Source organism: Andrena cerasifolii, chromosome 5 (assembly GCF_050908995.1).
Source record: "Andrena cerasifolii isolate SP2316 chromosome 5, iyAndCera1_principal, whole genome shotgun sequence".
NCBI lineage: Eukaryota > Metazoa > Arthropoda > Insecta > Hymenoptera > Andrenidae > Andrena > Andrena cerasifolii.
Genome location: NC_135122.1, coordinates 11,927,151 through 11,954,849, shown reverse-complemented (window position 1 = coordinate 11,954,849; position 27,699 = coordinate 11,927,151). Strand labels below are relative to the sequence as shown.

The following is a 27,699-nucleotide window of genomic DNA, read 5'->3' as shown; positions in this document are numbered from 1 at the left end:
GAGTTTGGTAAACGGTTGGTGTGCACGTACGACGATCTCGAGATCCTCGTGAAGATTTTTACAGCTAGCGGCGAACTGTTCCGTGGTGGCGTACTCGAAGTACCAGAGCTTGTTCTTCATTCTGCTGTTGAATTTCTCTGGATTCTTCTCCCTCTCCAGGTGGAACTTGACGCAGATCGCCGCGTCCACGCCCACCGAGAAGTAATTATTGATGATGTTGTACGGTATACAGTCCTGATTCGGTTTCTTCTCGTCCTTCTGATCTAGCACCTCTATCTGCCAGCGATCCATCATCACGGGCGCCGCTTTCTCTATTTTCTACGGAATCGTTGGAAGCATTTCAGTCGCATTGTCCGACACCCCACCGATCTCGCGCTAATACGTACTTTGAGGACTTTGTGAATAGCCTCGCCCTCGTAACCGCCGCCCCATCGCAGGCATCTTGCGAGGTCGTTGCCTGTCCCCAGTGGTATCACGCCTACAGCTGGTTGGTGCTCGAACTGGACACGATCTGCGGTTCAGACACTAGTTAAAATATACATCTGCCTATCGAACGTTACGGTATCAAACTATTCCACCGTACCCATAGTCTCCAGGACCCAGCCGACGGTGCCGTCGCCGCCGCAGCAGATCACCTTGAAGTTCTCCACGTCCTTGAACATCTGCAGGCCCTGCATAGGCCCGCCCACCGCCAAGTTGTGCACCTGCCGCGGGTTCAAGATGTACTGGAACTTTCTCAGCATTCGTTCGCCTTGTCTACCACCGGATTTCGGGTTAATGAACACCAGAAGAGGCAGAGAGCCGGGTGGCGGGGTGATTTGGAAGGACATTGCTGGCTGCTGATTGGAAACATTGCTCGACGTTAAAAATCCGCTCTGAGAACAGAATGTCGCTTCCTATATTCGAGTGTTTTCACGTTGGGACCGTTCGAGTACCTCTACTTGTTATTAGTCCAGCAAAAGTTACGTTCTTTCTTACAAAGCAAACTCACATCCAAACAGTTTGGGTAATTCAGTGTATTTCAAACTGGCCGAACGTGCCGAGAAGTTGCAAGTTCTTGGGGACGTTTGTTCATTTATGTGACGGTACTCACGGAGCTAACGGAAGAGGTGTCTTGGCCATGCTTGCTCCCTCTTTTACTGTCCCGCGACAGCGATCTCTGCCTGTCCAGGACGACTGGACAGATCGCTGTAGGTGGAAGGATATGAACTGCATATTCGCCGAGCGTGCATTCTGCTCTCACTTGGGAGACGCATCTGTTGTGCAGCTGCAAGTTTCCCATCGCGTAAACATACGGTTACAGTGGCTGTCTAACATCCATTCAACCCACCGAATATACCTATCTAGACTGCGTTAAATGTTACTTGCTTCAAGGCAACATTGCAACTTTAAAGAATCTTCTTTTAATCTAATTCTAAGGCTGTGGATATCGTCTATCCAAATCTCCAAGTTTACACATCGAAATAGGTATTTCAGAATATAATTCTAACTTAATAAGAAAACACTTCGCGAGCCACCGGTTGCGGAACACTGTTCTAAAGGTGCGAATCCACGATGAGACTTTACACGAGACTCTTCTATCGCGAGACGAAAATCTCAACGGCAATTAATTGTAAATAATGGAAACAGTCACGGGAGATGAGTATTTTTGAGAATACATCATGAAACTTGTGTCGCGAGGCTAATAGACTCTAGTTTCGTGAAACTAATGGCAAAATAATGAAAAGATAACGAAACAATTGTCTCACGAGTGGATCTGCACCTGCTTTGGATACGCTCTATCTAAAATCAGTTCGCCGAAATAAGTTTCACTCACAGTCAACTGACACCATCTGCAGTGCAAGCCCGTGATGCCATTGTAGCTCTTGATGGTCTTCCTGCACTTGGAGCATTTCCCGTGGCAGTTCCCCTCGACCCAATGGTGCGCCATCGTTTGCGAGGTTTTCTTGCTCTTCACGTAGGTGGCTATGCACGAGGCTGGCGCCCTTTGAACGCATCTCTCGTGGACCGTGTACTTGCAAACTGCGTGAAAAGGAAAGGCTCGCTCGTTAACTCCCGGTTACCATCGTGGAGGCGTCTTTGCGCTCCGGAATTACTTAGACCGGACGAAAGAAACGCGAAGGCACTGGCTTCAAGAACGCTCGAGATTATTAATACCGAAATAGAACGGGAGAAACTAAGCCGACGAAGAAGACTTTCCGACGGGACAGACGACAAAGGCCGCGACACTCACAAACGCAACAAAGCCCTTTCTTGCCGAGGCCGACCAGCATGTTCAGGCAGAGATTGCAGTAGGCGGGCTTGCTAAAGTGTTTCAGCCTCCAGAGATGATTCCCGTCCTCCTTCACGTGCGAATCCAGGCCCAGAAGCACCAGCAACGGAATCGTCGTCAGGCCACCCCTCTTCCACTCCTCCAGAGATACCGTGCCATCCGCGTCGTAGTCTATTTCTATCATCATGTCTTGCAGTATCTATAAATATCGGGGATTTACGTCTAGATATTGCTCGTCAATTCCCCGTCTCTTCGCTGTGTAAACAGAAAATTAGAATCCCGTGTATCTTCGCCGGGGGAGACGCGATAGTTCCCGCCGCGAAGATTCTTCGGGATATTTTCGGCAGATTCTCGGGGATACTTTGCGATAAAAAGTTCGCGAGGATCGCTGATATTTTGCGAAGTTTTATCCACGTTAATGGAGAATAACCCTTCGTGGTCGCACGAAGTGTATCGCACCACCAAGAGCAATTTTAAAGTGGATTTACCGCGAACAAAACAATAAAAATATCGCCTTTTTCCACAACCGTGGAAAATTCCTCCTTTTCTACGACAAATTTTATCGCGTGAAAATTAGCATTTCTAGAAAAAGACTACTAGAGCATGATTACGCGAGAATTACGAATAATGATCACCGAAAAGTTAAAAGACTGAAAAATACGAAAATGGTAACTGAAACATGACGCTGGCGTGCAGCGAACTCTGTGCGACCAATCTCTGATTGTAACAAGGTGTGAGAAAGCGTGATAAGAGAGGTTCTGTATCGCGAACGCGTGGGCGGTTATCGCCACGCATTTACAAGGAGGAATCACATTCGCCCCGACTCACCGGTTTCAATTCCGTGACGTCCCATCCAAGATACTCGGCGACGTTCATCATCTGATTGACAATGCAGTCCATCTCCTAGGGACACGTGGTAATGATATTAACCGCGAGGCTTGCAACAGTCGAGGCGCGCTTGGATCGATCTATCTCACAGTAACGTTTGGGTTAGCAGATTTAACTACAGTCAATTTGCTCGTGGCGTTTCGATCGTCGCGAAGTCAATTACTGCGAATTCTGGAATTGGGAGCTCTACCGCGGATCCCACGACTGCCCTACACAATTTCGGAGCTTTGATCGTATAAAAATGAAGTTACGAGCCCGTTCAGTTCCATTAGGCGGAACGGGGGGGCGAGTCTGGTCGCGCGTGAAAAATGCCGAGCCGACGTTCGGTCGTTTTACTCACGTTGGTGTCAAGAACGCCATTGCCATCTGTATCGTACAGCCGGAACATGACTGGAAAAAAAAGAGGGAAGGACGAACGAATTAATGCACGTCGAAATTGGCGTGCAACAAGTTGCAGCGGATGTGCAGGGCTGGGGAGCAGGAGCATCGAGAGCGATTGGTGTTAGACACGCGAATCCGAATGCCCGGGGAACTTGGATGCTTCCGCAATCGCGATTACAGATTCCTTTATAGATTAGAAACGCCTGGACACCTTTCAACATCTGCTTCACTCGGCATTAAACGCACGGGGGTCTCACGGTGGCAGGTCGTTTTCTGGGGAGTGCAACTAGCCTCCACTTGCTGGAAGGGTTACTTACATTCCAATTTGTCTTCTGGCCTGCCAGCTTCCAAGAGAGAGAGATAGCAGACGATATCCTTGAGGCTGACTTTAATCGAATGAACGTCTATCGTGCTCTGCTTCCTGACGAGATGTCTCATCTCTGCGAACGGAAGGGCAGCGTGTAAATGGAGAGCGGTACGGAGCAGTAAGTGTTCGATCATTCTAAACGACAACGCGAGTTTCGGGAAGGTGGCGGGCTCCCTTAGCGTTCTCGGAGGGGAGCCGAAAACAAAGCTGGAAAAATGCATTCCTATTTCCACGGCTGATGTCACCGGAACGTGCCGAGAATATTCGCCGAGCGATATTTTTAACGCGACGCGATAAATCACGAGACAGTCGCCGTTTGTTTATACTAGCGAAACCGCGCTGAAAGCTAACACGTGACGAAGACGTCACGGAGGAAAGCTACGTTGCACGCGATCCGAGCACTGGGAGGTCTGATCGCACCGGGGCCTGCCCTCCCCGGAGTCCTCGCTCTTTCTTTTATTCTAAATACGATGCACCGTCGCGAGGACTTGTTGCTTCGCGGATCGCTCGGCGGCTTGAAATATTGTTGGACCGGGTCCTGAGATCGGTATAAATTTTGCGGGGCTTCCCGGTGAAGGGTCGTAACGGTTTCGCGCGCGAAGACGGAAAGGGAAGTCTGATCGGGAAATTAATTTTAGACCGCGACGAGGCGAGCTTTCGTCAGCCGCGTCCTACGAGCGTCTGCGAAGGAACCTGTTGCTTCGCTAGGGATCTAGGAGCCAAGTATCGATGCGCGCATATAGGAGGACTGCTCTAATTATAACGTTCGAACGGTTGTACAGCGCCCAACGACGGCCTGATAGACGTTCGGCGACGAATATTCTTAGAACGATATTTGCAAACAGACGCCTGGTGTCCGCGTAATACCGTGTGACACTTCGCTAGACGACGCTGAACCTATCGGACGTTTGCTCCATTTACAGGCTTCCCAGAAGCCTGCCCATACTTCTCGTTAGACATACTCTGAACCTAGTGACGATTTAGTTGCGCGCAAATCACCCGAGTACTGAAGTAGCTTTAAGGAAAGGGTTACTAATTACTTGATCACCTGTCCGAACGATAATTCTATGTACTTTACGAGTTTCAATTCAGCGATGGAGGCAGGAGGAGACTTCTCCTGAATCACTAGGAAGACGCGATAAGATGATACAGGCAGGGAATAGGGTCAGCTTTCTTTTAGAAAGGCAAGTTATGTTAGGACGGTTTCGCGAAGCGTTTTGCGTCTGCTAGAACCGTCCTCCGGTTGAAGATAAAGCGAAACGTGGCCGGTATCGATATGCTCCCTGAAATTTCCACGTGGCTGCCCGACGAGTCTCCGGATAAATTGGAATGGCCGTCGCGATGCCCGGGAAGTAGAGGAAAAAACGAAGGATGGGCTAAAGCGAGCGGTCACGAGGGAAATAAAGCTGGTTGATCAATCGTGGGAGGAGGACGATTTATCTTCGGTACGTGCAACAACGTTGAAACAAATTCACCGACTATTCTATTACTCTCTGGCGGTCCATTTTGTCCTCGTTCGTGATTCCTTCGCGGCGATGTCGCGATTTATCTCGCGACGATTCCTATCCAGCCATCGGCGGACGATAAACTTCCTCCGTGCAGCTCCGATGCGTATTCGAACGTTTCTCCTCTTCGACTTTTAATAGAGACACGTCGATTGCGACCGGAATCCAAGCGCGAGACTGCCGCTCGCTAAATTGGCCCAGGTTGCAACGATAAATCCCAGGGGAACTTGTGTTAAACGTATCAGGCTTCTAGCGTTCGAATAATCATTGACTGTTTCTACTGCGACCCGCAATGTAACCAAGACTTCGAAGGGATTACTCGTGGACCGATGCTTCAGGGCGCGCATAGGGTTCGCTGAAATTTACGTGACGTAAATTATGATGGAAGAAAGGGTGAAACCTTGGGGGACGCCCAGCGATGATTTATTTTCGCGGGTGTATCGGGCGACACCGATGGACAATTAATTTAATTGGAACGGTGGATGCTGACCGGGCAACGCGACTGATCGTCTCACCGCGACGATCGCCCGTAATGAATAACGGACGGGGGTGGGCAACTTATTCGACGTTATTCTCCATGCGAGAGAGCTTTCATTTCGCGTATGAATGGAATCATCCCGGCTTTCGCGTGCATTGTTCCCCGCGGCGATTAATCCTCGGTAGCAACGAGCCAACGCTCGCGAGACTTTCGCGATTTACTCGTTCGAAAAACGATACCCTTCATCGGCAATGCTATTCCACGTGACGCAGGCCAAACCGCGATTTTCCGCTCTTCGAATATAATACATACTAGCCGGCCGTTCTATCCGCCAAGTCAAAGCAACCGTGACGGTCGCTGGTGACGCAAAGCGTTTGGCGTCAGAGTGAAAATCTCTGACGTTTAATTCGTAGTTCGCGAAGGTTCTATTAATAAAATTGCACATCCTCTTGGCCTCTTCTTACTCAGTCTAGCAAAGTCTATGGACCCCTTTGCTTGCTGTTTACATTCGTGACCGAAGGAGACGCTGCACTTCGACACGTGTTAAGGGAAACGAAGGTGCGCCATCTTCTCCATTAAGCTTCGCAAACCCGCTGGAATCTAGCAGTGGACTCTAAAGATACCTACACCCCGAGCTAACAACCCCTGCTCTAATAGAACAGAATCGAATCGATCTCTCCACCCCCTGGCCAACGAACACGATATCCTGTATTCAGAAACTTCGTACCTGATCTGGACGTACCTTTTCCACTCACCTTCTTTCAGGAGTGCACCTGAAACGTTCTGTAAACGTAGTCGATCGGTCTTCAGCACCATTTGATTAACGGCTGTTTGAGGGACCCGCCGAGGTGTAAGTAGTAACGGTCAACGTAAGACGTCGCTCGCCGGGGAACGTAAACTCGAGCAGCAGGATGTAACGGCCACCGAAGTTGCCGATTCGAGATGCGACGTCGAGCGGACAGTGGATCACGATCGATGGATCACGAGGGGGAAATAGAAGAGCACTTGTTGCTCCCCGCGTGACTCGGGAGATACTGAGAAAGCGTGTCGGCCGAGCTTTAAGCCAGGAGACTCGCGTTGTACTCTGACTCTCTAAGCGTGACGTTATTTATACCGGATGATACCGGCTGGCGTTATTTCGGGGATCGAACGAGCACGCAAACTCAACGGCGGAACAGCGGGACAATCGAAATGGCAAACATCGCGCGCTGGAGGCGACCAGGGAAAGCGGAGGGACGAGAGAGGACTTCCATTTGCGAGTTACTGTTTTTCCTGTGTCCTAAAGCGTCGTGTCCCTTGGAGGGCAGGGAAACGTCCGAAAGGGACACCCAACGTCTCGTACGATTGTTCGACTTAACTGAAAATGAAGACGAGATCGTTTTACCTCAGGAAACGCTGGGAACTCTGTTTGAAATAATTAATTCCACTGGTTTGATTAATATTTAGCACCCCATCCGCGTTTCAGAAATATCCTTCTATTCAAGGAACAAGCAGGATCTCCATCGACGATTTCATCAGCCAAACTGACACCGGCTTTTATATACGATCGAAGTCTAAGTCTAAACAACCCTGCAAATAGGTGACATTTCGCAAAGATCAAGATGTCACATCAATTTGGGAGGTTCAGACGTTTCCTGGATCTACGAACCGGGGATAGTTTAGTCTGCTCTATTGACGTCTTCTATCAAAGTTTGATAAACATTTTGCTCGGTGAGCCGCGGATTCCGGCGCGCTTACAGCGTTGAACGTCACTCGTTGTTAGCTGCCTAATCAATTTCTAATAAAAATACTATTTCGCTACGTTCTTCCTGGGGAAGGATCTCATTTCACAGTCCTGATTTTAATACCGAGCCACTCGAACAACGGCAGCGTAACACACGAGTAGATATAATACTAATAAGCGACCATACGAGGCTATCCGATTTTTATATGAATTGCGGCGTGTCCCCTCTGAAATTCGTAAGCGCCACCAGGAACGAACAGATAGTAACATCCGCGTAAAACACGTGGAACCGAGCGCAGGCTCGTATTTTTTTTCGATTTTGGCCGTCGTTGCGGCACGTCCAACTGCACTTCCGACAGAAACGACGTCCCACTCGCGTCATAATTCAACTGCATTTACGATCGCGGATAGATATCCCGAGGACGATGCATCACCGTAAAAACGATAGCGCCCCTGAAACGAACCCCTTATCGCCCAGACAGTAATGCGATCTCCCCCCCAGAAGATTCCTAGGCGTCCTCGACACACACATAAATTTTTCCACCCCGGTAAAGGGTAAGCCTACGTGGCTGCCCCAGAGTCTGAAAATCCCGCGAGAAGCTGGTTGTATTTTTCGTTCGGCTGAACGACACCATGACTACGCCTCTCTCCCCCGCAACGGTCTAATCAGTACGAAAATTGCATTCTGAAGTTTCGCAAATTACGTTCCACGCCCCCTCCCCTCCTCCGCTCTTAGATTAAGGGGTTATCTAGAAAGTTGGGCTGCAGTTTCGCGTTACAGTCGCGTTTAGATTGCCGCGCCCCAGCGGCCCAGGATGTAGACTTGGAGAACAAGATTCGACGCGTGTCAGCTTAAGGAAGTTTCTTTAGTGACAGGGTAGGTCAGTGTTTCCAGCGTGCAGTTCACGCTCAACGGTCCAGGAAGCAGGCCTAGGGAAGGAAACAATAAAGTGTAAGGTTTCCTCAGCGAAATTTACTGCAGGCTGACTCGGGGGCATAAACTTACTGAAGAGGATCTGATGTGTGTCTCGGTGCAAGGGAAGCGTGGTACTTTAGAGTTTCCTTATCCTGAGTGGTCTAGGACGCAGATCTACATAGAGGGCTCGATGCGCGTCGTTCTACGTTGAACAGGCACAGTTCAGAACTTCCTAGCCCCGGCTGTTCCAGAATGCAAGATTTAAAGAAGCTTTGGCGTGCGTCGTGCCGTAGAACCAACCTCTGCCTTCAAGTTTTCTGGATGAAATTTACCGGTAGGTGGTCTAGCGCATAAACTTAGAAGGGAGGATTTAACGTGCCTCCTCCTCCGAGGAGAAAAAGGTTAATTCGGAGATTCCTTAGTGAAATTACTTTCGAAGTGGTCTAACGACAAGGCATAGACTTCACAGCGGAGGATTCGATGCGAATTGTTCCTCGGAGAAAAGTTTTCTTCCTCAGCTTCAAGACCCTATATTTCAATCGGCTTTAGTGGAACCTGCTTACTATTACGTTTCCCGACCCCGCGGCTTTGTGATTGGCAAGGAACTGTTCTTCCACATTCAGGAGGAACACTCGACGCGGCGAAGGCCAAGTTTACTGAGAAAATAATCATTCCCCCTCGCGTAATGTGCCAGCGCCACCGCGTCAAGGGTTTTTTATGTCGGCTTCGGTGACGCAAAAAAAAAAAAAGGATCGATTAGGGCATCGTCGAGCTACCATGCACGCTGTCCAGCGAGTCGTACGCGTTCCAGAAGGCTTAACCGCGCCGAGCTGCTCGCTTTACGGCATCGATTTGTTTGCCAGCGTGTATGTCGCGCTCCATCATAAAGAATTCTACGACGGTCGTAAATAGTTGCGTTACGATCGTCCCGCGATGCTATTGTTTATCCCGCGGGCGATAGGCCATCGTCGCGGAATTATCGACTTTATTTCGAGCCGGGCGTTTATCGTCTCCGCTCCCGACACATCTACCATCGACTTCAACAAACCAAAGTGTAAATATAACCCGCGCTTAAAGAAACCTATAAAGGCGCACCGGCGTTAGAAAATATGATCTGGGCAGGAATTTCATTAGACTTCCCCGAGAAGACAATGAAAAGGGAGGCGCCACGCGAACGTTTCCCCCCCCGGTGAATTTCTGAAGGAATACTCGAAATTCAGAATTCTAAGTATCCCTGAATATCGCGCGTTCGCCCTAAAGCCTTTCGCAGCCTCGCGAGCCTTGAAAGCAGAAATGTATCCCTGCGGGGTGAAATAAAAGGATTCGGACCTGCCCCGGGGTCTACGACATTCCGCTGAAAGCCAAGGGAGCATCCGCGGAGAGCGGGGGTCGGCTGGCCCCGCGAAACGCTCGACCATGGAACTCGACCTACCTTCCAATTTCCCGTTGTTGACGAGCAGCGAATTGTTCGACTTCCTGGACGAATTCCGTGACATTTGGCTGTGGCTGGGGCTGCTGTCGGTGCTCTTCTTCTCGATCACGTCGTGGCAGCTGTACGAGGTGTGCTGTATCGTCAGTATGGGATGGACGCTTCCTTGAACCCCCGGCAAAACAAGAGGATATTACCAAGCGGCCGATCGGATGACCGAAATGGACGATGACGAGCGGCTTCCTGATTTATCGCGGCTGGACTCTCGATTTACCGACGAAGTGCACCGGGTCAAATGGCACGGGGAGGGGCTCGTCGAGTTTCTCGCCGCTTTTGTCCCCGATCCCCCCTTCGATCAATCAGACACGCGAGTCGTGGTAAACCGATACCGTGATCGGTGGCTCCGTCTTGAATTTCACGGAATCGCGCTGGCCCGTTTGGCCGGGGTGAAAAGGGTTACGAGGGATCGGACGAAAGCGCCGGAAATCGATCACGTTGACGAGCGTGTGTACACACACCGAAGGCTGGCTAATTAATCAGCTTCTAATAGAACAGCTATTCTAAATGAACGATAACGAGAAACTACACGACTTCCTTCAGTTTTCAACGTGTTCCCTAGATAGTTACTTCGGCTGCCACCTAATTGGGTCGTGTTTCTGTTTGTAGAACAGTTGCCAAGGATATTTAGTATCGAAGGAAGATCACCTCAAGTTCCAAGTTTCTATCTCTGATTTTTCTTCCCACCTCGTCCCCTCTTCGCTCGTTCGCGCCCAGAACTTCAGGGGAAAAAGGCCAGCGGACGATCGGGGACTCGTTTCGACGAACCAGTCGCACAATGCCGGCCGAGATCGTGCGTTCCGTGCTATTTTTTTTTTCGGGATCCACACAGCCGATTACGATTCACCAGCTATCGCCAGGGAACAATGGGCGTCTTTGATGCATGGCGCAGCCGGGGGCGGGGGGGGGGGGGGGGGGATAAAAATTGACACCTCCGACGAATCGTGGCGAGATAAAATCACCGAACGAAACCAGTGATCATTGCTGCTGACCCACTTTGTGCGATCGATCGATTTCTACCGTGGCACGGCTCCGAAATCCGATTTAAACGCCGAGACCCGTTGCTCCTAGCTGCTGGACGATCGGAGACACGGGACCGCGTTGTTTATCGTCCTCATCTGCTCAATGACGTCGATTTTAACTGTCAAGAGCTTGTTGCAAGGATTTGTTTTCATGCTCCGCAACGGTCACTGCGTCTGAGACCCCTTTTTGTATCCCGAGTCCCAAATTATCATTATTATCTCTGCCGATCCCATTAATCGTGCTACGGAGGAGCTAAACCAGTGCCCTGCTGAATTAGATATTTCCTTAACCTCCTTCGCCTCGTTTAGGACTCTGGCACTTAGGAGACTACCATCTCCTTAATTTGCGCTCAGTTGTTTGGCGATTTCGTCGTTTTATATTGTTATGTTTTTCTCGTTACTTTATATTTTCCGTTTTAGTTTATTTTTTCTGTTTATGTTACGTTATTTTATATATATATTTATTGCACTGAATTGTTCAAGCTTTGTATACTAAAGGGTTCTCCCGTCGAAATAATAATAATAATAACAATTTCAAAGTGTATCGGCCTGGAATATTTTTGCTCCGCTTTGCAGGACCGTGCTGCGAGCAACTGGGAAACTTACGCGATTAAAAAGCAAGTTCCATAGCGAAAGGATCCTCTGCTAGCAGTTTAAATAGCATTAAACCTCAACGCTCTCCCGTTATCGCCCTTCCGCAATGCTTCGTGCGCCATTGTGTGATAATATTCTCAGCAAACGATCTTCGGAACATTAATTGTCTCGCGCTGCCGGTAAACAATCCGGCCTCTCTCGGCCAGCAGGAGGAAGTCAATAATGCGCAACATTGCCGTGCCGGTGGAACGCGATTCACCGTGAACTTTATTAAAGGCTCGGATCTGCCGTCAGAAGACAGACTAAATAGACATTTCCTACGCCGACGTCTGAATGTCTAAGTTAGCACCCGGAATTGGGGGGAATAGCAGTTGTTCCTCTTGTTTGCCTACAGCCTTTCACTCCAAATACAGCAGCTGTCTTTAGGTATTAAGCAGGGAGATTTTGTCGAAGACCTAGGCGATTCACTTGACAAACACGATCGACCACTTTGCCTCCGTTTCCCACAGGAAATATGCGATCGGAATATGATTTAAGTACCTGTACGAGTCCTATTGGACGCTTCGCTCTCCGTTCGGTGGTGTCCCAGAGCCTGCAGCTTCTCCGTGAGGCCATGGATCTTGTCGGCCAAGGAAGAGCCTCCGTGGCTTTCCGTGGACGTTCCGCCAGGTAGACCGGTGCTGTTCACGTTGCTGTTGGACGTTGTGTGGGACGTGATGGCGGCACAGGCGGTGGTCGACGACAAGACAGCCATCTCCTGACGCAGAAATTCTTACGTTTCATTATCAGTTGACGGAGAGCCTGGCTCAAGCCTCCGTTACTATACAAATATAAGTCGAAGGTATTCTAGTCAGCTCCGTTTAACTTTATTCGCGAAACTTAAGCGAGCGAGAAGTTACGGGGCATCGAATATGTATCTACGCCCGCTATTCGCCTCGACATCCTCCAACAAGGGGCTAACTTTAGAAATCGATGGCTGCCCCGAAAGCTTTTCAATCCCACAGGATTGAAAAGAATAATCCAGTTTCAGGAGGGAGGCATACACAGCGGGCGGTTTGCAAAGCGCGGGCAAGAAACTTCGTCACTCGGCCGAACGTACCTTGAAAGCTTTCCCGTCGACTCCGCGCGAAACCCTCTTGATGAACGAGAGAAAAAGGTGCCGCGACAGCTCGTCGGGCGTGGCCACCTCGAGATAGGTGTCCAGAAATTTGCGGAACCCATCGTAATCGATGTCCTGGAAGCAGAGAATCAATCGCTGGTTACACAGGCCGTAAGCAAGGGGCGTTTCTTGCTCGGCACCCGCGGCCAGGCAATCCGGCGGCTTCCGGGACGCGAGATGAACGTATTAGCCCGATAATAGGAGTAGCCAACTTGTAATCAGCAATGCCAAACAGTTTGCCCAGGGTACGCGGGATGGATCAGCAGCCATTGTACACGGATTATGCGGCGGTCTAGACCCGGTTAACGCGCAGGCTTTCGGCACACAAAAGCGATACCGGCGTTCTCGGGGCAGATGAGATTTCGAATCGTCTCGCATTCAGAATGACCGTATAAGGGGCTCGATCGAAGCTGCAGCCTTTCCGCGGGGATATTAAATACAGGTACCGTGAAGGGACAATATCTGGGGAAAGATTCGGGGGAGGCAATAAGCGTCGATGGCACTCCGAGCGGAGGTGAAATTAAGTTTCACGAGGGCTCAGGTGGAAGATACTCGAGCGTCTGTTTAACGGCGTAATTGCTTCAGATGCTTCGACATTTCCCCGTGAAAGTGTACCTGTTGATCAACAGCCGACGTTACATTGTGATATTCCCTGCAAAAAAAAAAAAAATGGAAATCGAACGGGATATTACAAAGCGTCGACTGTTTTAAACGAATGATAATTGAAAGTGTTCTTTTTTCTGAATTAATTTCGTGCCCTGTGCACAGGTAAACACTCCTTCGTGAAGCTCTCCAATGCCGTTAATTAATTGGGGTCGCGCGCACGGTGGCCCTCTCCGCACGCACACGTACGAGCGTTGTTATTAACATAATCGATAATCACAGACGGCTTAACGCAAATTCGCAGGCGATTAATTAACTTTCATTAGTCAAGAGTCCATGAATAACAATTAGGAACAGCGCGGTCTCGATTGTACCATGACATTCCAAAAGGGACGTTTCTAGTTGCTGCCCTTTTCTAATCCTACGCTCGTGTACAGTTAAGGAGTAGGACTTCCCGCGCTATAGGAAGGGAGTTCGCGATATGGGTCCAGGTACCTTTTAAGGTTACAAAAGAGGGGCCAACAGTCGAGTCATCGCTGCTATCTGCCCGAGCGTGAAAGTTGACGAGGAAACGAGCCGGTTGGCGGGAGTTTCGCTAACGACCAACCCAGTTTCGCGCTTTATTTGAAGAGGGACACCCGTTCGAGAACGACATTTATCGATGTGCCCGTACCAAGGACGGAGGGCGTTGCCTTTTACCTTTTTTTCGTTCAGTCCGCCTGCCCCAACAGTTGTCTCTCCTCGTCCCTCGGCAAAACCAGACCGCCACGGACGATAAAGCCGCGGGGGCGGGAGCGGTTACAAAGCGAAAGGGCGCAACTAGCTGATAGCCGAACAGGGGCCCGTCTTAAAGCGCGGGATTGCCCCGAAACAGAGCGATTTCGATTTCACAGCCTGCCTCAGACCTGCGCGAGACTCGTATCGTCGCCGTGGTCTTCGACGAGCAACGAACCCTGGAAACTCTGTAAAAATTCCCCGACCGCGTTCGAACGCTGTAAAATCCCCGACAAACTGCCGCTCCGAAAGCCTCGGCCATCGAGAATTCACGTTCAAATGGACCACTTTGCTCTTCGCGTGTATCGTAAGTTTTACGAGTTTAAAGCGAGCGGGCTGTTTGCTTTTGGAACGCGTCTCTGTTTCCTGAGGGGGGAGGATCAGCGCGGCAGAAGGGTTTTTGTCTTCCGTTTTGGAGGGGACATTTTTATGATCCTTAAGCAATCGGTCGTGAATCTGGGTGACTGAGGAATCAGATGGATTTAGCGTAGCAGTAAGCTGTACCTAAGGCAACTTTCTGGATTCTATTGGAATCCTAGGAGCTCGCTCCAGTCGCTCAAGTCTCACTCAAAACTCCCCAAACATTGTCCGCAGTTGTTCCCTCGGATAACTCTGTACAGATCGAGGAAAAGATGCTCGCAAGCGGCGTATGAATAGATTTAGCGTTGAACCATCGCAACGAGGAGCATCCAACTCGCGGAGTACCACCCGACTTCGCTGGCCGACGGTGGAACGTTCATTTACCGGGTGCGAGCGGTATTTTACATTCAGTTTTCGCGTTCCTAACGACCGCACGGTGGGCAAACGTTGTCAATTACCAACGTTCCTCCAGCAGAATAGTCGATTCAGCTACTCCCGCGGTAAGGTTAACTAACGATTGTGCCTGCGCCGGCGTTACGGTTTACGAGCGGTCACTTATCCCGAGCCAGGCGTTGCGTTTTCATTGACTTCATTGAAAGAGTTGGCCGACTTTAACGAGGCCATTGAATCTTCGTGGGAATGCAGAGAGCCGCGAAAGCTTGCTACCCTTGCACCCGTCGAATCCGATTGCGTTTACAAACCCCTCGCATTGTTCGACTCCCGTCGTCAGCGGTTCAATCTGACGGAAGAAGAACGAGGCATTTGTTATACGTATAAATGCAGAGAGGTTTAACTCTAACGCAACCAGCGAGAATACCTCGCGCGGACAGGAAAAGGGATTTGAAGTTCTTTTTCCAAGAGCGTAGGGGATAACTTCGGAATGTTAAATGGAACAGCTGACGAACTTGAGCATCGCTTGGAAGTTTCTTATTGGTTCCGGTAACTTTTATCCGATACAATTTTCAAAATAATGCGCCTATCTAAAGTTACAAGGAAGTGGGATTGAACAGTGCGCGTGAAATGTGAGCGGGGACCGGCGCAGGAGACTGAGAAGCAAGTAGAGCGAGCAAGGGAAACGGATCGTATATAGTCAGACGCGCGGTGGAACTGACGTGCCTCAAGCAGCACATACTTTCTGTAATTTCCCAAACCTATGTTCTTGCAAAAATTGATTCAAGCACACATCGTTCAGATGAATAAGAGCTTCGAGAAACATTCAACGCACACCCTCCTACCATTCGACTACCCACTTAAAGACACTGGCCCGAACACCCCGAAACATCTCTATGGGACCGAATGCCGAATTGACCCAGAAAGAAATCGAAGCGAGCTGGCAGGAATTTGGCAAAGAAGGGTCGCGCGAAGATACCACCCTCGGGCGTGCAGGGAAATTCGTTGATCGGTCGGGAATATAAAGAATCAGGCGGTATCGCGTGGGTTATCGTGGACGCGGGCGTACGAAGCTTCCCGGAAACTGGGTCACTTGCTTGTCGGTGGAAGGAATATCCGCATGAATGAGACAGGACACGGCCATTAAGCTTTGGGGAAGAGACAGAGACCGAGAGGGGCTGCTGAACGGCGGGAGGACGAGCGGGAGGGAGGAGGACGAAGGTTGGTGGGAGGCTTGAAGGGAGGCAGAAACCGGGTCGTTCTCAATGGTCACGTAAGGGAGTGCTGGTGACGTCAGCGGGCCGATGACATCATCGTGAGGTCGTCATAACCCCGATAAGCACGGCCGGGTATATGGGTCAGAGCGGGAAAGTATAGCCGCGGCGGAATTGTTGGAACAGTTGGTATTTTCCAAATGTCACGTCCACTGCCGTAAAACTGACTCACTGCAGCCGTTAATACGCGCGCCAGGGTTAGTCGGAATGGTCAACAACGACTTCGGTAATCCTACGCGTCCTAAAACGAGAGGCGGGCAGCGAGTAAGTGGTACGAGTCAATGGATGCGCGATACAGGTCCACCTTTGTAAACGCAGTTTCTAATTAGAACGACTTCGCGGTCGTGAATAGAAATGCGGGTTGAATTTTTCACCCTCCAGCCGGACGAGATGAGTTAATCCCTCGTTCGCGGGGGATATTCGTTGAATAACATTTTTACCTTTGGTAGGATGTTGTTAAGGGTTTGGTTTCAAATCCCCCCCCCCCATTTCAGACGGTTTAGAAAAGTGGGGCGTTCGATTCTGTGATTTCTATCAAGGGCGAAGTATCGTTTTGAATTGAATTCCAGGGGGGAAAAAATTGTTTAGAGCGAAGAAACATGGTGGTGGGTTTTACCTGCGCGTATGAAACGAGCTTGAAGCTAACACTGCGCGTGTGTACACGTATTATGGGGACCACACACGCTCGATCATTCGATAGGGGGGTGGAGCACAGTGTCAACAATTTAGGTGCCAAGAATAGCTCGATTGCTCGTGTGTACCTGGCTATAAGGAGACCTTAAAGGTTGCCTGCTCCGCAGGTGGGTTGGTTTCAATTAAACCTCTTGTGGAGGGAATCCACACCTTGCTCAAACATAATAAGCTCTTCATCCCCTCTCGCGATAGCTGGGCAGATTCTACTACGTTTTACTCCTGCTGCAACGAGTATCCTCCGAATTTGGTGAAGAAATCAGTAGTACAAGTGTACCATTTCCGCTCGGGATGCAGCGAGCGTCACTGGCGACTGGAACCTTCCGCTTTCGAATTTCATGAATATTCTGCGGATCGTCTCTGAACGAGTAATTGCCGTGGAATGCGTCATTCTCGTAAGAATGAAGTGTCCACTCTGTTTCAGAGAAATTTTCATTTAATTATTCGTTACGAAATTCGACTGTAACTTCAACTTTAGATTCCTCCTTTATTAGCAGCATCGCGGCATTGCGAACAGCGAAACGGGGGTTCGCGGGGACACTAGGATTCTTCCAAATTCACTTGGACCCCATCTGTTTCACGAGCGCGTCGTTTATCCAGCGTACGGGCCAGCCGGCTGTTCCACGCCCGGCGAGATTTATGCCCGCTGCTCTCCGGTTTTGAAACTGGAAAGTCTCTGGCTTCTGGGTCGTCGTCTCGACAGGTGAATCGCGACTTCGTTAAACGTCGGCAAAATGGAAGCCACTGAATCGAACTTCCCGAGGGAAACTTTTAACCGAACGCTTCCGCCAAGTGTCCTCCCGCGCTCGAGCATAAAATACGTCGAGAGCCAGCAACTTTCGAGAATGCAAGCCGCATAATATGAAGCCCTGAAGGGAAGATTCTTTGCGAGGACGCGGGAACTCGTAGAATAATTTGGCGACAGACCGTTTTCCCCGACGAAATGGCCCACTCGGAGGGCGATATTACACGTTTACTCGATCGACGTTAAAGGCAATTTCGATTGACCGTATTTATAGGGTTCTAGTACGCTCGAAGCCTCTCGGGCGCTCCCAGAAGGGCGGCCAAGTATCGTCGGATATTTTTCGAACCGATAGCGGCTGGATTACATCAAAGTAACTCCCGCGGGGAGGGGCTGTTCAGGGCGAATCTCCTGCCTGCAGGTCCAATATCGTCGCGGATCAACGCGAAACGGTTTCGAGCCACGAGAACCAGTACCGGCACGCGAGACCGTCGGACAGATATTAAATCTCCCGGCTCGATTGTCTTCGGCGCGACGGGGTAAAAAAAAAAAAAGAAAAGAAAAGAAATTGCCGCCCCACGCCGAGTTAAGCCGGAAGAGAAATTAAACGACGCCGTCCGAGGTGAAGTTAGACCTGAACTTCGGCGGATTGAGTAGCGGAAAAAAGAACAGAAGAAAGAAGATGAGACTTAAACTTTCCATCGCTCTAGCCAGGAGACTCTACTGCGCGCTGAGACTAAATCGAGGGAATCAAACGTTTCATCCATTTTATCCCCTCGCGAACGGGGGGCTGCGAAAAAGCTGCGATTCGAAGGCGGATGCGTCGATGGACGGCGAACAGTCCAAAAGTCTAAACCGTATTTTAGATCGATTAAAACAAATATAGACGCGCCATTTGGGAGTGGCGCTGCCTCCTTCCGTTTAGAAACGTTCAAATAAACTGAAATCGCGGCAGGGCGGGGACCGACTAAGAATAGTGCCTGTGTATATCAGAATTTAAAAAGGCTCTGTACCGTAAAACTCCGAGGGAACCGTTAAATCTGTCTACGGGAACCGAGCGAGTGTGTTATTTCCAAACGGGCGGGGGTGAGTCTCGTCAAACGTTAATGACGGCAGCCTCGCTGGAATATTAAGCATCGGGAAACGAACATCCACCGAAGGATCATTCTTTCTTATTGCTAGTGAAATTGAATGGACGGGGCCAGGAGATTGCCTGGGACGATAGGGAGTTGCCATAGAACGTAATGGGGAGTGTTTGTTGAAGAGTAACTTCAGCTAACTTGGTGCTACCCTCCGGTACCATCAGCTTGGTACGGTGCGTTTGAATTAAGAAGTGACTGGCCTACAGATCCACGTTTCTCCTGCATTGTTTATTGAGGAGGTCAGTGGCACCCTTGCCAGAGTGCGTCACTCGAAAGGGAATATGTAGTTGCGTAGACACACGCGTTCACGACGTGCATGACAGATGGGTACGTTTCATCTAAATATACAGTGGACCGGCTGATGCTCTGAAAATAGCCGGCTTCAATGTTTGTTTCCGTCCAGTCGACCGTGTGCTCTAGTACGAGCCGCTCCGAGCGCGGGTTCAATCGGCATCCACGCTTTTTTCCAAGGCGCGGATTCAATAGCGCGAAGAGGATCGCTTTCGAGACCCGGCGTCTTGCCCTCCTTTCGCGACTGTTCGCGGCGCGGCCGGCCTCTCCCGTTCCCGAATAGACGGCGCTCCAGCCGCCGGCGAAATGTGTGCGATTATTTCATACGGAGGGCCCCTAGCCCTCCTATTTTTGCAACCCCAACAGCTATAAAAGATCGGCAGCGTAACACGCACGTTATGTGTTGTCAGAACGAAGGAGGTCGGCCGTTAGCTGCAAGGTATACGATTATGACGCGGGAGCACATTTTCGAGGGTAATATATCGACGTTCAGAGGGGATGGCGTTTCTTTTTTCGCGATTATCTCCGCTCCTCTTCGTGCCCGAGGAGTCATCCTTAGCGAAATCCAACGCGGGATTCCTCGAAACTTCGGGCAATATTTTCGAGATCCCAAGGAAATATCTTTTAAATAATTCGAGGTGTATTTTCCACGTCCATCTATTCTCTATTCCCTCTCCTATCAAGCTTAAGTATGAATAAGATACTTAAAGCTGGCAGTTCTCTATTTCAAAGAGAAGCGCTAAGGATCAGAAGAGTATAGTGGCCAAATATTTCCGTTTCAGTGAGTGATTCTAACAAGGGAACACCGCGAGCCCGGACTCGCCGATTGGAGCGCAACTTCGTGGATTTTTAGAGTGACTCGAAACAAGAACAACGGTGTGTTTCATTTGGGCCCTACCGCCCTTTAACGGGGTGAAAACTAACATCAAAGTCAAATTGGCACTTCCACTTTTTCGCGTGTAACTCTCAAAGTACAACAGACAGGATAAAATGCGTCGAACAAAAGTTTAATGGTGCAATAAGCGCTACAAACTTCCGTTACCAAAATTTTGAAAAGAGTTAAAAAAAAATATATAACTGACGAAAAGAATTATTTTCAAAATTTAGTTAAAGGAAGTTTGTAGCGCTTATTGCACCGTTAAACTTTTGTTTGAAACATTTTTCTCTGTCCGCTGTACTTTGAGAGTTATACGCGAAAAAGTGCAAGTGCCAATTTGATTTTTGGGGTTAGTTTTCACCCCCTTACAGGGCGATAGGGCCCAGGTGAACACACACCGTTGTTCTTGTTTCGAGTCACTCTAAAAGCCCACAAAGTTGCGTTCCAATCGATGAGTCCGGGTTCGCGGTGTTCCCTTGTAAGTAGAAGAGCTGCATTTGCATGCGTCCCATTGTCAATGGTTTGTATTTAATACGTATCGTAGGGAAACGTGCTGCAACCTTTGACCACGCTGATCCAAAGCGTGGACTTACGCGGAGTGCCTGAGAGATAGCTTCAACAATAGCGAGCAACCTTTTACAATGAAATTCCCTCTCTCGAAGGAGATCGGTCACGCTTGCATCCGATAAAACGTGAATCGGTTCGACGACCGCGGGGCGAACGCGGATATTCACGGCCCGAAAAGTACGACGTCATTGTTCCCATGGAAACGGAAGGGGGCAGATCGGTGACGTCACTAGCTGCAGCTCGGGGTGACGGAACAAAGGTCGGTGCACCCACTGCTGCATCTGGTGTGCATCTGTGCAATGACGTCACTGCATCATTCCTCGTTGCCGCAAACAGTATATTCCTTGGGCGCTCGATAGCCGCGAAATATTACAGCTTTGCTTGATTGATGGAACACTCTAATTGAATCGACAGCTGTGGATTGGATTTTTCTTTTTTGTAAAAGGATTGGATCCTCTGGAATACAATCGAGATCGTACAGTTCTGGGAGTACAGCGATGCTCGGAGCACACTTCTCTGAGCTTCGCCAAGCACATCTCACTTCCCCGTCCGCGGTAGTTCTCTCGCCGTTTTGCTCGATGAAAATCCCCAGGGACCACGAGAGTCTCCACGGAAAGCAATCCGAGTAAAGACACGGAGGATCGTCTTATTTTAATTTCGCCCTTCGCAGCTATCTCGATCTGCGCGAGATCTCCCCGATCCTTCCATCGAGCGCGACGATCACAGTGAAACGACGGTGGACCGTAACGCGAGAAATGGGATTCGGTCAACTCTGATTAGCAGAGGAGAGTTTCGACCGACGCCCCCGTTCCGTTCCCTTCTCCGCTGTTTCTAATTAGCGTGGGAATCTGTCGGCGCAATCACGGAAGACGTTGACGTTCAGCCGCTAAGACGCCAGCGCTCAACCATATTTCTCGGCCCTTCAACCTCTCTTCTCTTTTTCTCGTGGGTTACTTGGAACAGGAGATGTTTGTATTATAGTGCGAGCAGTCGTTAGATGTTTTAAAAGGGCGCTGTAACGTGTAGGAAAATAGCCGGTTGCGCAATAGCAGACGAAGGGGAGGAACAAAATGGGAGAGGAATTGTTTCCTCGCACCTATTCAATCTCGACGCTCTTCGGCTGATCGAAAAAGTGCAATCGAGCGTCGAGGCATTATCCAAAGGAAAACAGAGTACTTACTTGTTTTAGTAGCACAGAAGTTTCTCCACGAAACCCGTCATTCATTATCGAATTGCACGCAAGCACTATAATGCTTCCTAAATAGGGGAAGGTGGGGTACAACGGAACGCTTAACTTTGGAAGGTGGTAACTTAAAATCGGGAGGAGAAAAAGACACGAGACTTCAACAGGAGTCTTCAGTGGACCTTAGACTATAAGAAAATCAAAGTCATTGTTAAGAAAAATCTTTGGAAACGACGAAAAATTAAATTTACCGGAGGTATTGAAATCTTCGCCTCGCTCAAATGGTGGGGTAAGACGGAACACCCATTCGAAGACCGTGTAAACGTACAAAATCTTTATTTTTATGATTTAAAATGTATTCGTTTATGTTAAAATCTATAAATATATGTTTTAGGTGTAACTATTGCAAATAAAATATAACAAAAATATATATTATACATATAAGAGAAAATATTTTATTAGATAACATGAAAATTACGGGAAATAATCAAATATAAATATAATATCGTAAAGGAAGGATAGATTAATACGGTTTGTTTATTATTTTATGAACAAAAATCACGTACAAATGTATCATCTTCCTTTTCAGCACTGGTGCAGGCCTCACGGGCCCACCCTTTACATGCAATCATTTAGTAAACATTTAATATTTACACTTCAGCGCGAGGTAAAGAACTTTTTATATACGTGAAAATGTAGCGTAAGGACTGTAGAATCCAACGATGCACTTGCCGTTATTAATTTTCCAAATCCAAGTACCGAAAAGTGGTCGAAAGTCCAAGGCAATATTGAAACGTCGATACCGGAAATTTTTCCAACTCTCTTAATGGAAAAATAACGCGTGCAGGGTTCTATGGTCTATCACAAAATGCTACGAGGACCCTTTGGTTCCATGTCACGCGATACCAACTCATTCGCAGCTCTTATCTAACAGAAACATTGGTGCTCCGTTTTACCCACCCGTTCCGTTTTACCCCACTTTCCCCTACTAACAAACTCAGCGTAGCTCAGCTTATAAACAGCACTGCACTGCATCTCCATTACTTACAGTATAATCCTTCTTTCTCATCGTTCGATGCCTTCCCCCCAAAAAGAGAATTGACCCGAGTAACTCGAGAAAGAAAGACACCGCCGAATCCCTCGAACCCTTCGACTCCGCTGCGCTTCATCCAGTCGAGAGATAAGGAGGAAGGCAGCCTCTTCGAAATGCAACGAAGAAAAGAGATCAGGCCAGGTTGGATTAGCCGGAGACCTTCCGAGGCGTCGCTTTAATCTCGCGCCCTCGCCCGCCCCCTTCGCTCCGCGCGTTAAAAACCCTGCCCCTGGGCACCGTAGAAGGGGGCTGGTAAATATTTTCCCGCGACCCAGGGAAGCTCGGTGGAACGGATATACCCAAACAGGAAGCGAAAGGCACAGCAAGCCAAACACAGACGGCGCGCAGAGACGGACAAAGGGGAATTCACGGAATTGCATAGTAAATTCAACTGCAGGATTTCTTTGGAACGCCGGCACCCCATCCGTCCCTATATTTTCGCGTCTCTTATTGCAACGAGGGGGGAAAAAATCTACGTACCGCCCTCCTTTCGAATATGCATCGGGACCCCGTCTACGACGTATTCGCTTCGCGCCTCCCTTCGTACCTCTGTCCTTCGATATTCGATATCAGCGCGCACGAATTCTTCACGCTGAACGGCTTTACGTGAAAAATATAAGGAGGAGGTGCTATAGCGTCGGACGTAAAGCTCCGTCTATATTGCAGCCTGCTCCGCAGCCAGCGCTGTTTCGTTCGCGTGGAATTTGCGTGCTTAATGTTTTATCGCCGGAATACGGAGCTCTCCCGCGATGAGAATTTAATATCGTCGGGGCTGGTTGAAGCAGAATGGTCTGTCGCGGCGGTAACGACCAGCGACTCCATCACACGCGTTTCGCGCGCTTAATTCACGCTCGGACATTTCGTAATCGCGCGTTTACGCAAGTCCCGCGGAACTCTTCTTATCGAGGAGTAACGTCCTCGTAAAACAGCGCTAATTATTCGCCTGCAAGTATCTGCCGCGCTTCACTGTCCTGTAACACCACTTTCTTGCTGCATCTCTCACGAGATCCGGCGACATTTTCACGCGGTTCGCTCGCTTTTTACTCGCAATTCTTCCGTGACAAGTAGGCGCGCCGGGCCACCTCGTTAATTTCGTACTTTCTGTTTGCCGACCGAACCGCCGCTTGCTTACCGCGCGCAACCCTTGCCCAGCGTTTTCTATCGTTTCCCCAGCTGTCCAAAGCGTTCACTCAGTTCGTTAGCGCGAGATTCGCGGGAGGCGATACGGCGTAATGACGCGAGCGAGTCTCTGACACAGCGTGATAAATTTCCCGGCAAGGGTTCACCGAATTCCACGCGAAAATCCTGCGAATTTTTCCATTCCATTCTCCTGCTGAGAAGGTGCCCCTCGACTTTCATACTTAGAACTTTCACGTCCAATTTGTAGAGTTCCCCGGGGCATCCGCGATCTAGACGCGAAATTTCCGCAGACTTTCTTCCGTGAGAACGCGTAAATCAATATCGGTATCGGAAATTTCCACGCTCAGATTCGGGGATTTGTTCGTCCGCATTACTGATGCAAGGTTCCATTGAACTTACCCACAGAATCCTTCCCGCGGACGTGTGTACCAGGACGCGTCGTGGCTCTGAATAACAATCGTTAATTAGAAACCAGCCGTATGAATAAATAAAGCGATCGGTAACGGATTGCGGGCAGACTGCCGACTGCTTTCATCCAAGTGTTCCAATTATTGCTTCCGTCTCCGTTCCCCGCCGCGTTTCCAATCCATTATTTTCTCCTCCATTCCAGCCGGGGCTTTTATCAATACGATGCAACTGGCCGGGGCTTGTTTGCGCCGGGCTTTAATGAAAGATCTCGCGAAAAGAAGTGCGAAAACAAGGCGTCGTTGGTTTCTCCGTGCTTCACAGCCGAAAGCGAGCTTGCGGTATACCAGTGAACGAAGAAACACGGTTGACTTATCGTCAACTTCGGTGCAACGTGATGAAATTTCTTTGCTAGGTCTCAAGCCTCGTTCAGATTAGTCGATTCAAGTAACTTGGAACTATTATCACTAAACTGTTGCTCACTTGAGTTGAAATATTCTTTCGAGTTTCAAGCGAAGTAGAGAGTCTTTCAGCTCGCGCTACTGAACACAAACTTGAAGTCAAGTTGAAATCAAGTAGCTTGAAATCAAGTCACTTGAATCTAGTAATGAGAGGGAGGCTTTAGAATTGCCTGTCTCAAGTTTACGTTGTCGCGCAAGCTATTCGTGCAAAGCAGTGGCGCTACGGGAGAGATTCCCTCGGTAACGATTCGATGAAGAGTTTCTGATACGGTAACGGAGGCGGCGCACGTGTTCGCGCGCGTTTACGGACGGCGGATTCCAAAGAAACCCTCCTCTGAGGAGCGTCTAACTTAAGCGCCCCGTCTTTTTCATCATCGTTTTCAGAAGCAACACAAGCAGCCGTGATGTGCTTCATCGAGCGTGAGTAAGTTGACATCAGTGGCCATAATCGTTGCATGGGAAGATGAGACGACCCAGAGAAAATGTAATATCCGTCGGCTCTTTCGCGTCGCGTCTGCGAGAAGTTTCCCTCGCCGAGGGAGAGGCCCCCTTGCATCCCCGATCGTGATATATGTATGATTCTATGGTTGCAAAGCATTCGAGCCCAACAATAAATTCCATTGTCTCCCTCCCGGGCTTTTAGAATCCTATTGTGCCATACTTCTCCGTCGCATAAGAATTCAATTCCCCTTGAAAAGTCTTTCGTGTAGTCACAGTGTCTTGATCCGAGGCCGAACGAAAGCTTGTATTCTGCACCATACACAGACAGTTCTCTTACCAAATGAGCATCGTGTTAGCGATCTCCCGTAACTAATGCGCCCCCCCCCTTCACCCGCTTCAAGACCCCAACACATGCTTCGTCGTAATATTTGTCTACGCTATTTGAAACGGAGACGAAGGTCGTAATAGTAAACTGCCCGTCTGACCATAACTAGTGTGTGCTACTTGCAGCTTTCGTCGCGGGCAATGCTCTCCAAGCTTCCAAGCTTATAAGTAGCTTCCAAGAATATCAGAAACCGGGGGAACACAGTGCTAACGATCAACACTGCTCGTTACCCCTGCCTATTAAACGTAATAAAGAACACGTTCGTCAGACCGTTCCTATTTAAGCAGACTACTTATTCCACCACATTCCCTAAAAAATAGCATTAAAAAGTTTACCAACACCCCCTTGAAACGAACCACCGTCGTTTCAATCCCCACAGTTCCAATGCTCGCGCGTTTAATTCCTCCCAAGTAGTATACACCTAAATGTGATCAGACGTATGCGTCCGCCCGATGCCATTCGTCCTCCCGTGTACCAGTGCGTTAATAAATAACAGGAACATCGGAAAGTGAAGCGTTCCCGCACCAGTAGAGCACTTCTGCGTCACCCTGTCCCATCGTTCCACGAGCTGGGGCGAAATTAATCCCTACGCAACGAAGGAACGTGGCCGCTAGATATCCCCGAAAAGATATCCCCGCGTAATCCGGTCAATCCACCTTCGGGTGGCCCTCCCCTCGTCCCACTCCGCTCCTCGCGGTGGATGATGACGCGTTGACCTCGCTCTTCCCTCATCTCGTTTCTTCGTCGCACCCCCGCCGACCGTTCTCTTGCTCTCGAGTGCGTCAGAGGTGACGTCACGTAGTAGCTAGGCAACCGCACCCTTGCGGTCCACGATCACACCCCGCTTTTTCTACCTTTCTCCGACCGTCTCTGCCCTGCCATCCACCGTCGGCCTTTTCCTGTCCTTCGGCGACGAAGGACGAACCTGGAGGCCAGGCCAACTACGCATCGCTACAGGACACCCCTACGGGAAAGGGGAGCACGCAGACAATGCCGCCCCGAGATGCGTGGACGTTTAATTTCATTTTCAGCGGGAGTGATTGTTCTCCGATGCCAATTAACTGTATCGTTGAATCCCGCTTACGTAGCGCGGCGACGCTCGAAGTAAATGATTAGCTGCTCGAGGTTTATATTCATTTTATCCGTGAGAACGGCTATAAATCTCTGAGTATTCCAGTGGGCTGACATTATCACTAAACTCCCGGCCGCTGATAACGGCGCGGCCTGTATAATACCTCGTTTAATAATCCACTCAGCATCGCTGGAAGAGTTCGTTAATCCTCGGCTCGTTACTACCGAGTTTCGGTATAATTTAGACGACCTCTCCTCCTAATTGGGCCGAAGCGAGGAGACGATACGCCACTTTTATTCCCATAATCGTCCAGCAGTTACTGGGAAGGCTCCCTCGGCTAATCCGGGCCTCGTTAACTCGCATTTTTAACTCGGGATCATCTCTTGCCCCGTAACTAATTCGAGCCTCGCCGCGCCTGCCCGGTCGAAGCGCGAAGGGGGAGGCCTCGAGATATTTCCCTGCCGCCCTGCCATACCCGCGAGAATGAAGTTTGCGTAGCTCCGGTTACTTAAGAATCTTGGCTATCGTCGACTCACAGCGCTCGTTTAAAGAAGACGGAGCGTAATAGACAATGAGCAAATACGTGTCGTAGTAGTGCCCCGCGCGAGAAGACTCTTTAAGCATCCATGCTTCTGTTTCTTCCACGTTTACTTTCGCTCAGGCAAGGATAAAGCGCACGCTTAATAAATCGATAATTATACGAGACTCCGGCAGGGTAAAGTAGCGCGTTTAATCGGTGCAGGAGCTGAGGAGAGAGAGAGAGTGAGAAGGTGAAATGGGGCAGAAGAAGGTCAGCGTAAGGGTCAAGAGCGGATGTATTTTCTTCGCAAGGAAAAGCCGTCTTTATAAATAAATAACGGCACGCGTCTCTGTCGTCTTCTGCGCTTAGCAACTTTGTGGGCCGCCCTTGGGGAACCGAGCACCGTGAGCTAATTTCTACGCGAGCACGTAATTATCTTAGGCATTTAAGGCACGGTCGATCAACGAAAGTAGGAGTCCAGATAGAGACCCGAAGGGG

General features: G+C 49.4%; 1 protein-coding gene across 4 annotated transcripts in view; it reads right to left on the bottom strand.

Moving 5' to 3' along the window:
- Dgk (diacyl glycerol kinase 1) overlaps nt 1-27,699 on the bottom strand; it is a 70,742-nt gene that overhangs the window by 4,142 nt on the left and 38,901 nt on the right. Inside the window, exons 4-15 of one of the 4 annotated variants that reach the window (XM_076812436.1) lie at nt 12,732-12,866; nt 12,173-12,389; nt 9,963-10,124; nt 3,859-3,981; nt 3,501-3,550; nt 3,101-3,175; nt 2,234-2,471; nt 1,817-2,022; nt 1,094-1,267; nt 584-875; nt 387-511; nt 31-318 (exon numbers count right to left, since the gene is read on the bottom strand). In XM_076812436.1, coding sequence (XP_076668551.1) covers nt 31-318; nt 387-511; nt 584-875; nt 1,094-1,267; nt 1,817-2,022; nt 2,234-2,471; nt 3,101-3,175; nt 3,501-3,550; nt 3,859-3,981; nt 9,963-10,124; nt 12,173-12,389; nt 12,732-12,866 — 2,085 coding nt within the window. The remainder of the gene's footprint in view (nt 1-30; nt 319-386; nt 512-583; nt 876-1,093; nt 1,268-1,816; nt 2,023-2,233; nt 2,472-3,100; nt 3,176-3,500; nt 3,551-3,858; nt 3,982-9,962; nt 10,125-12,172; nt 12,390-12,731; nt 12,867-27,699) is intronic. The other 3 variants (XM_076812438.1, XM_076812439.1, XM_076812440.1) reach the window with 3 other exon arrangements.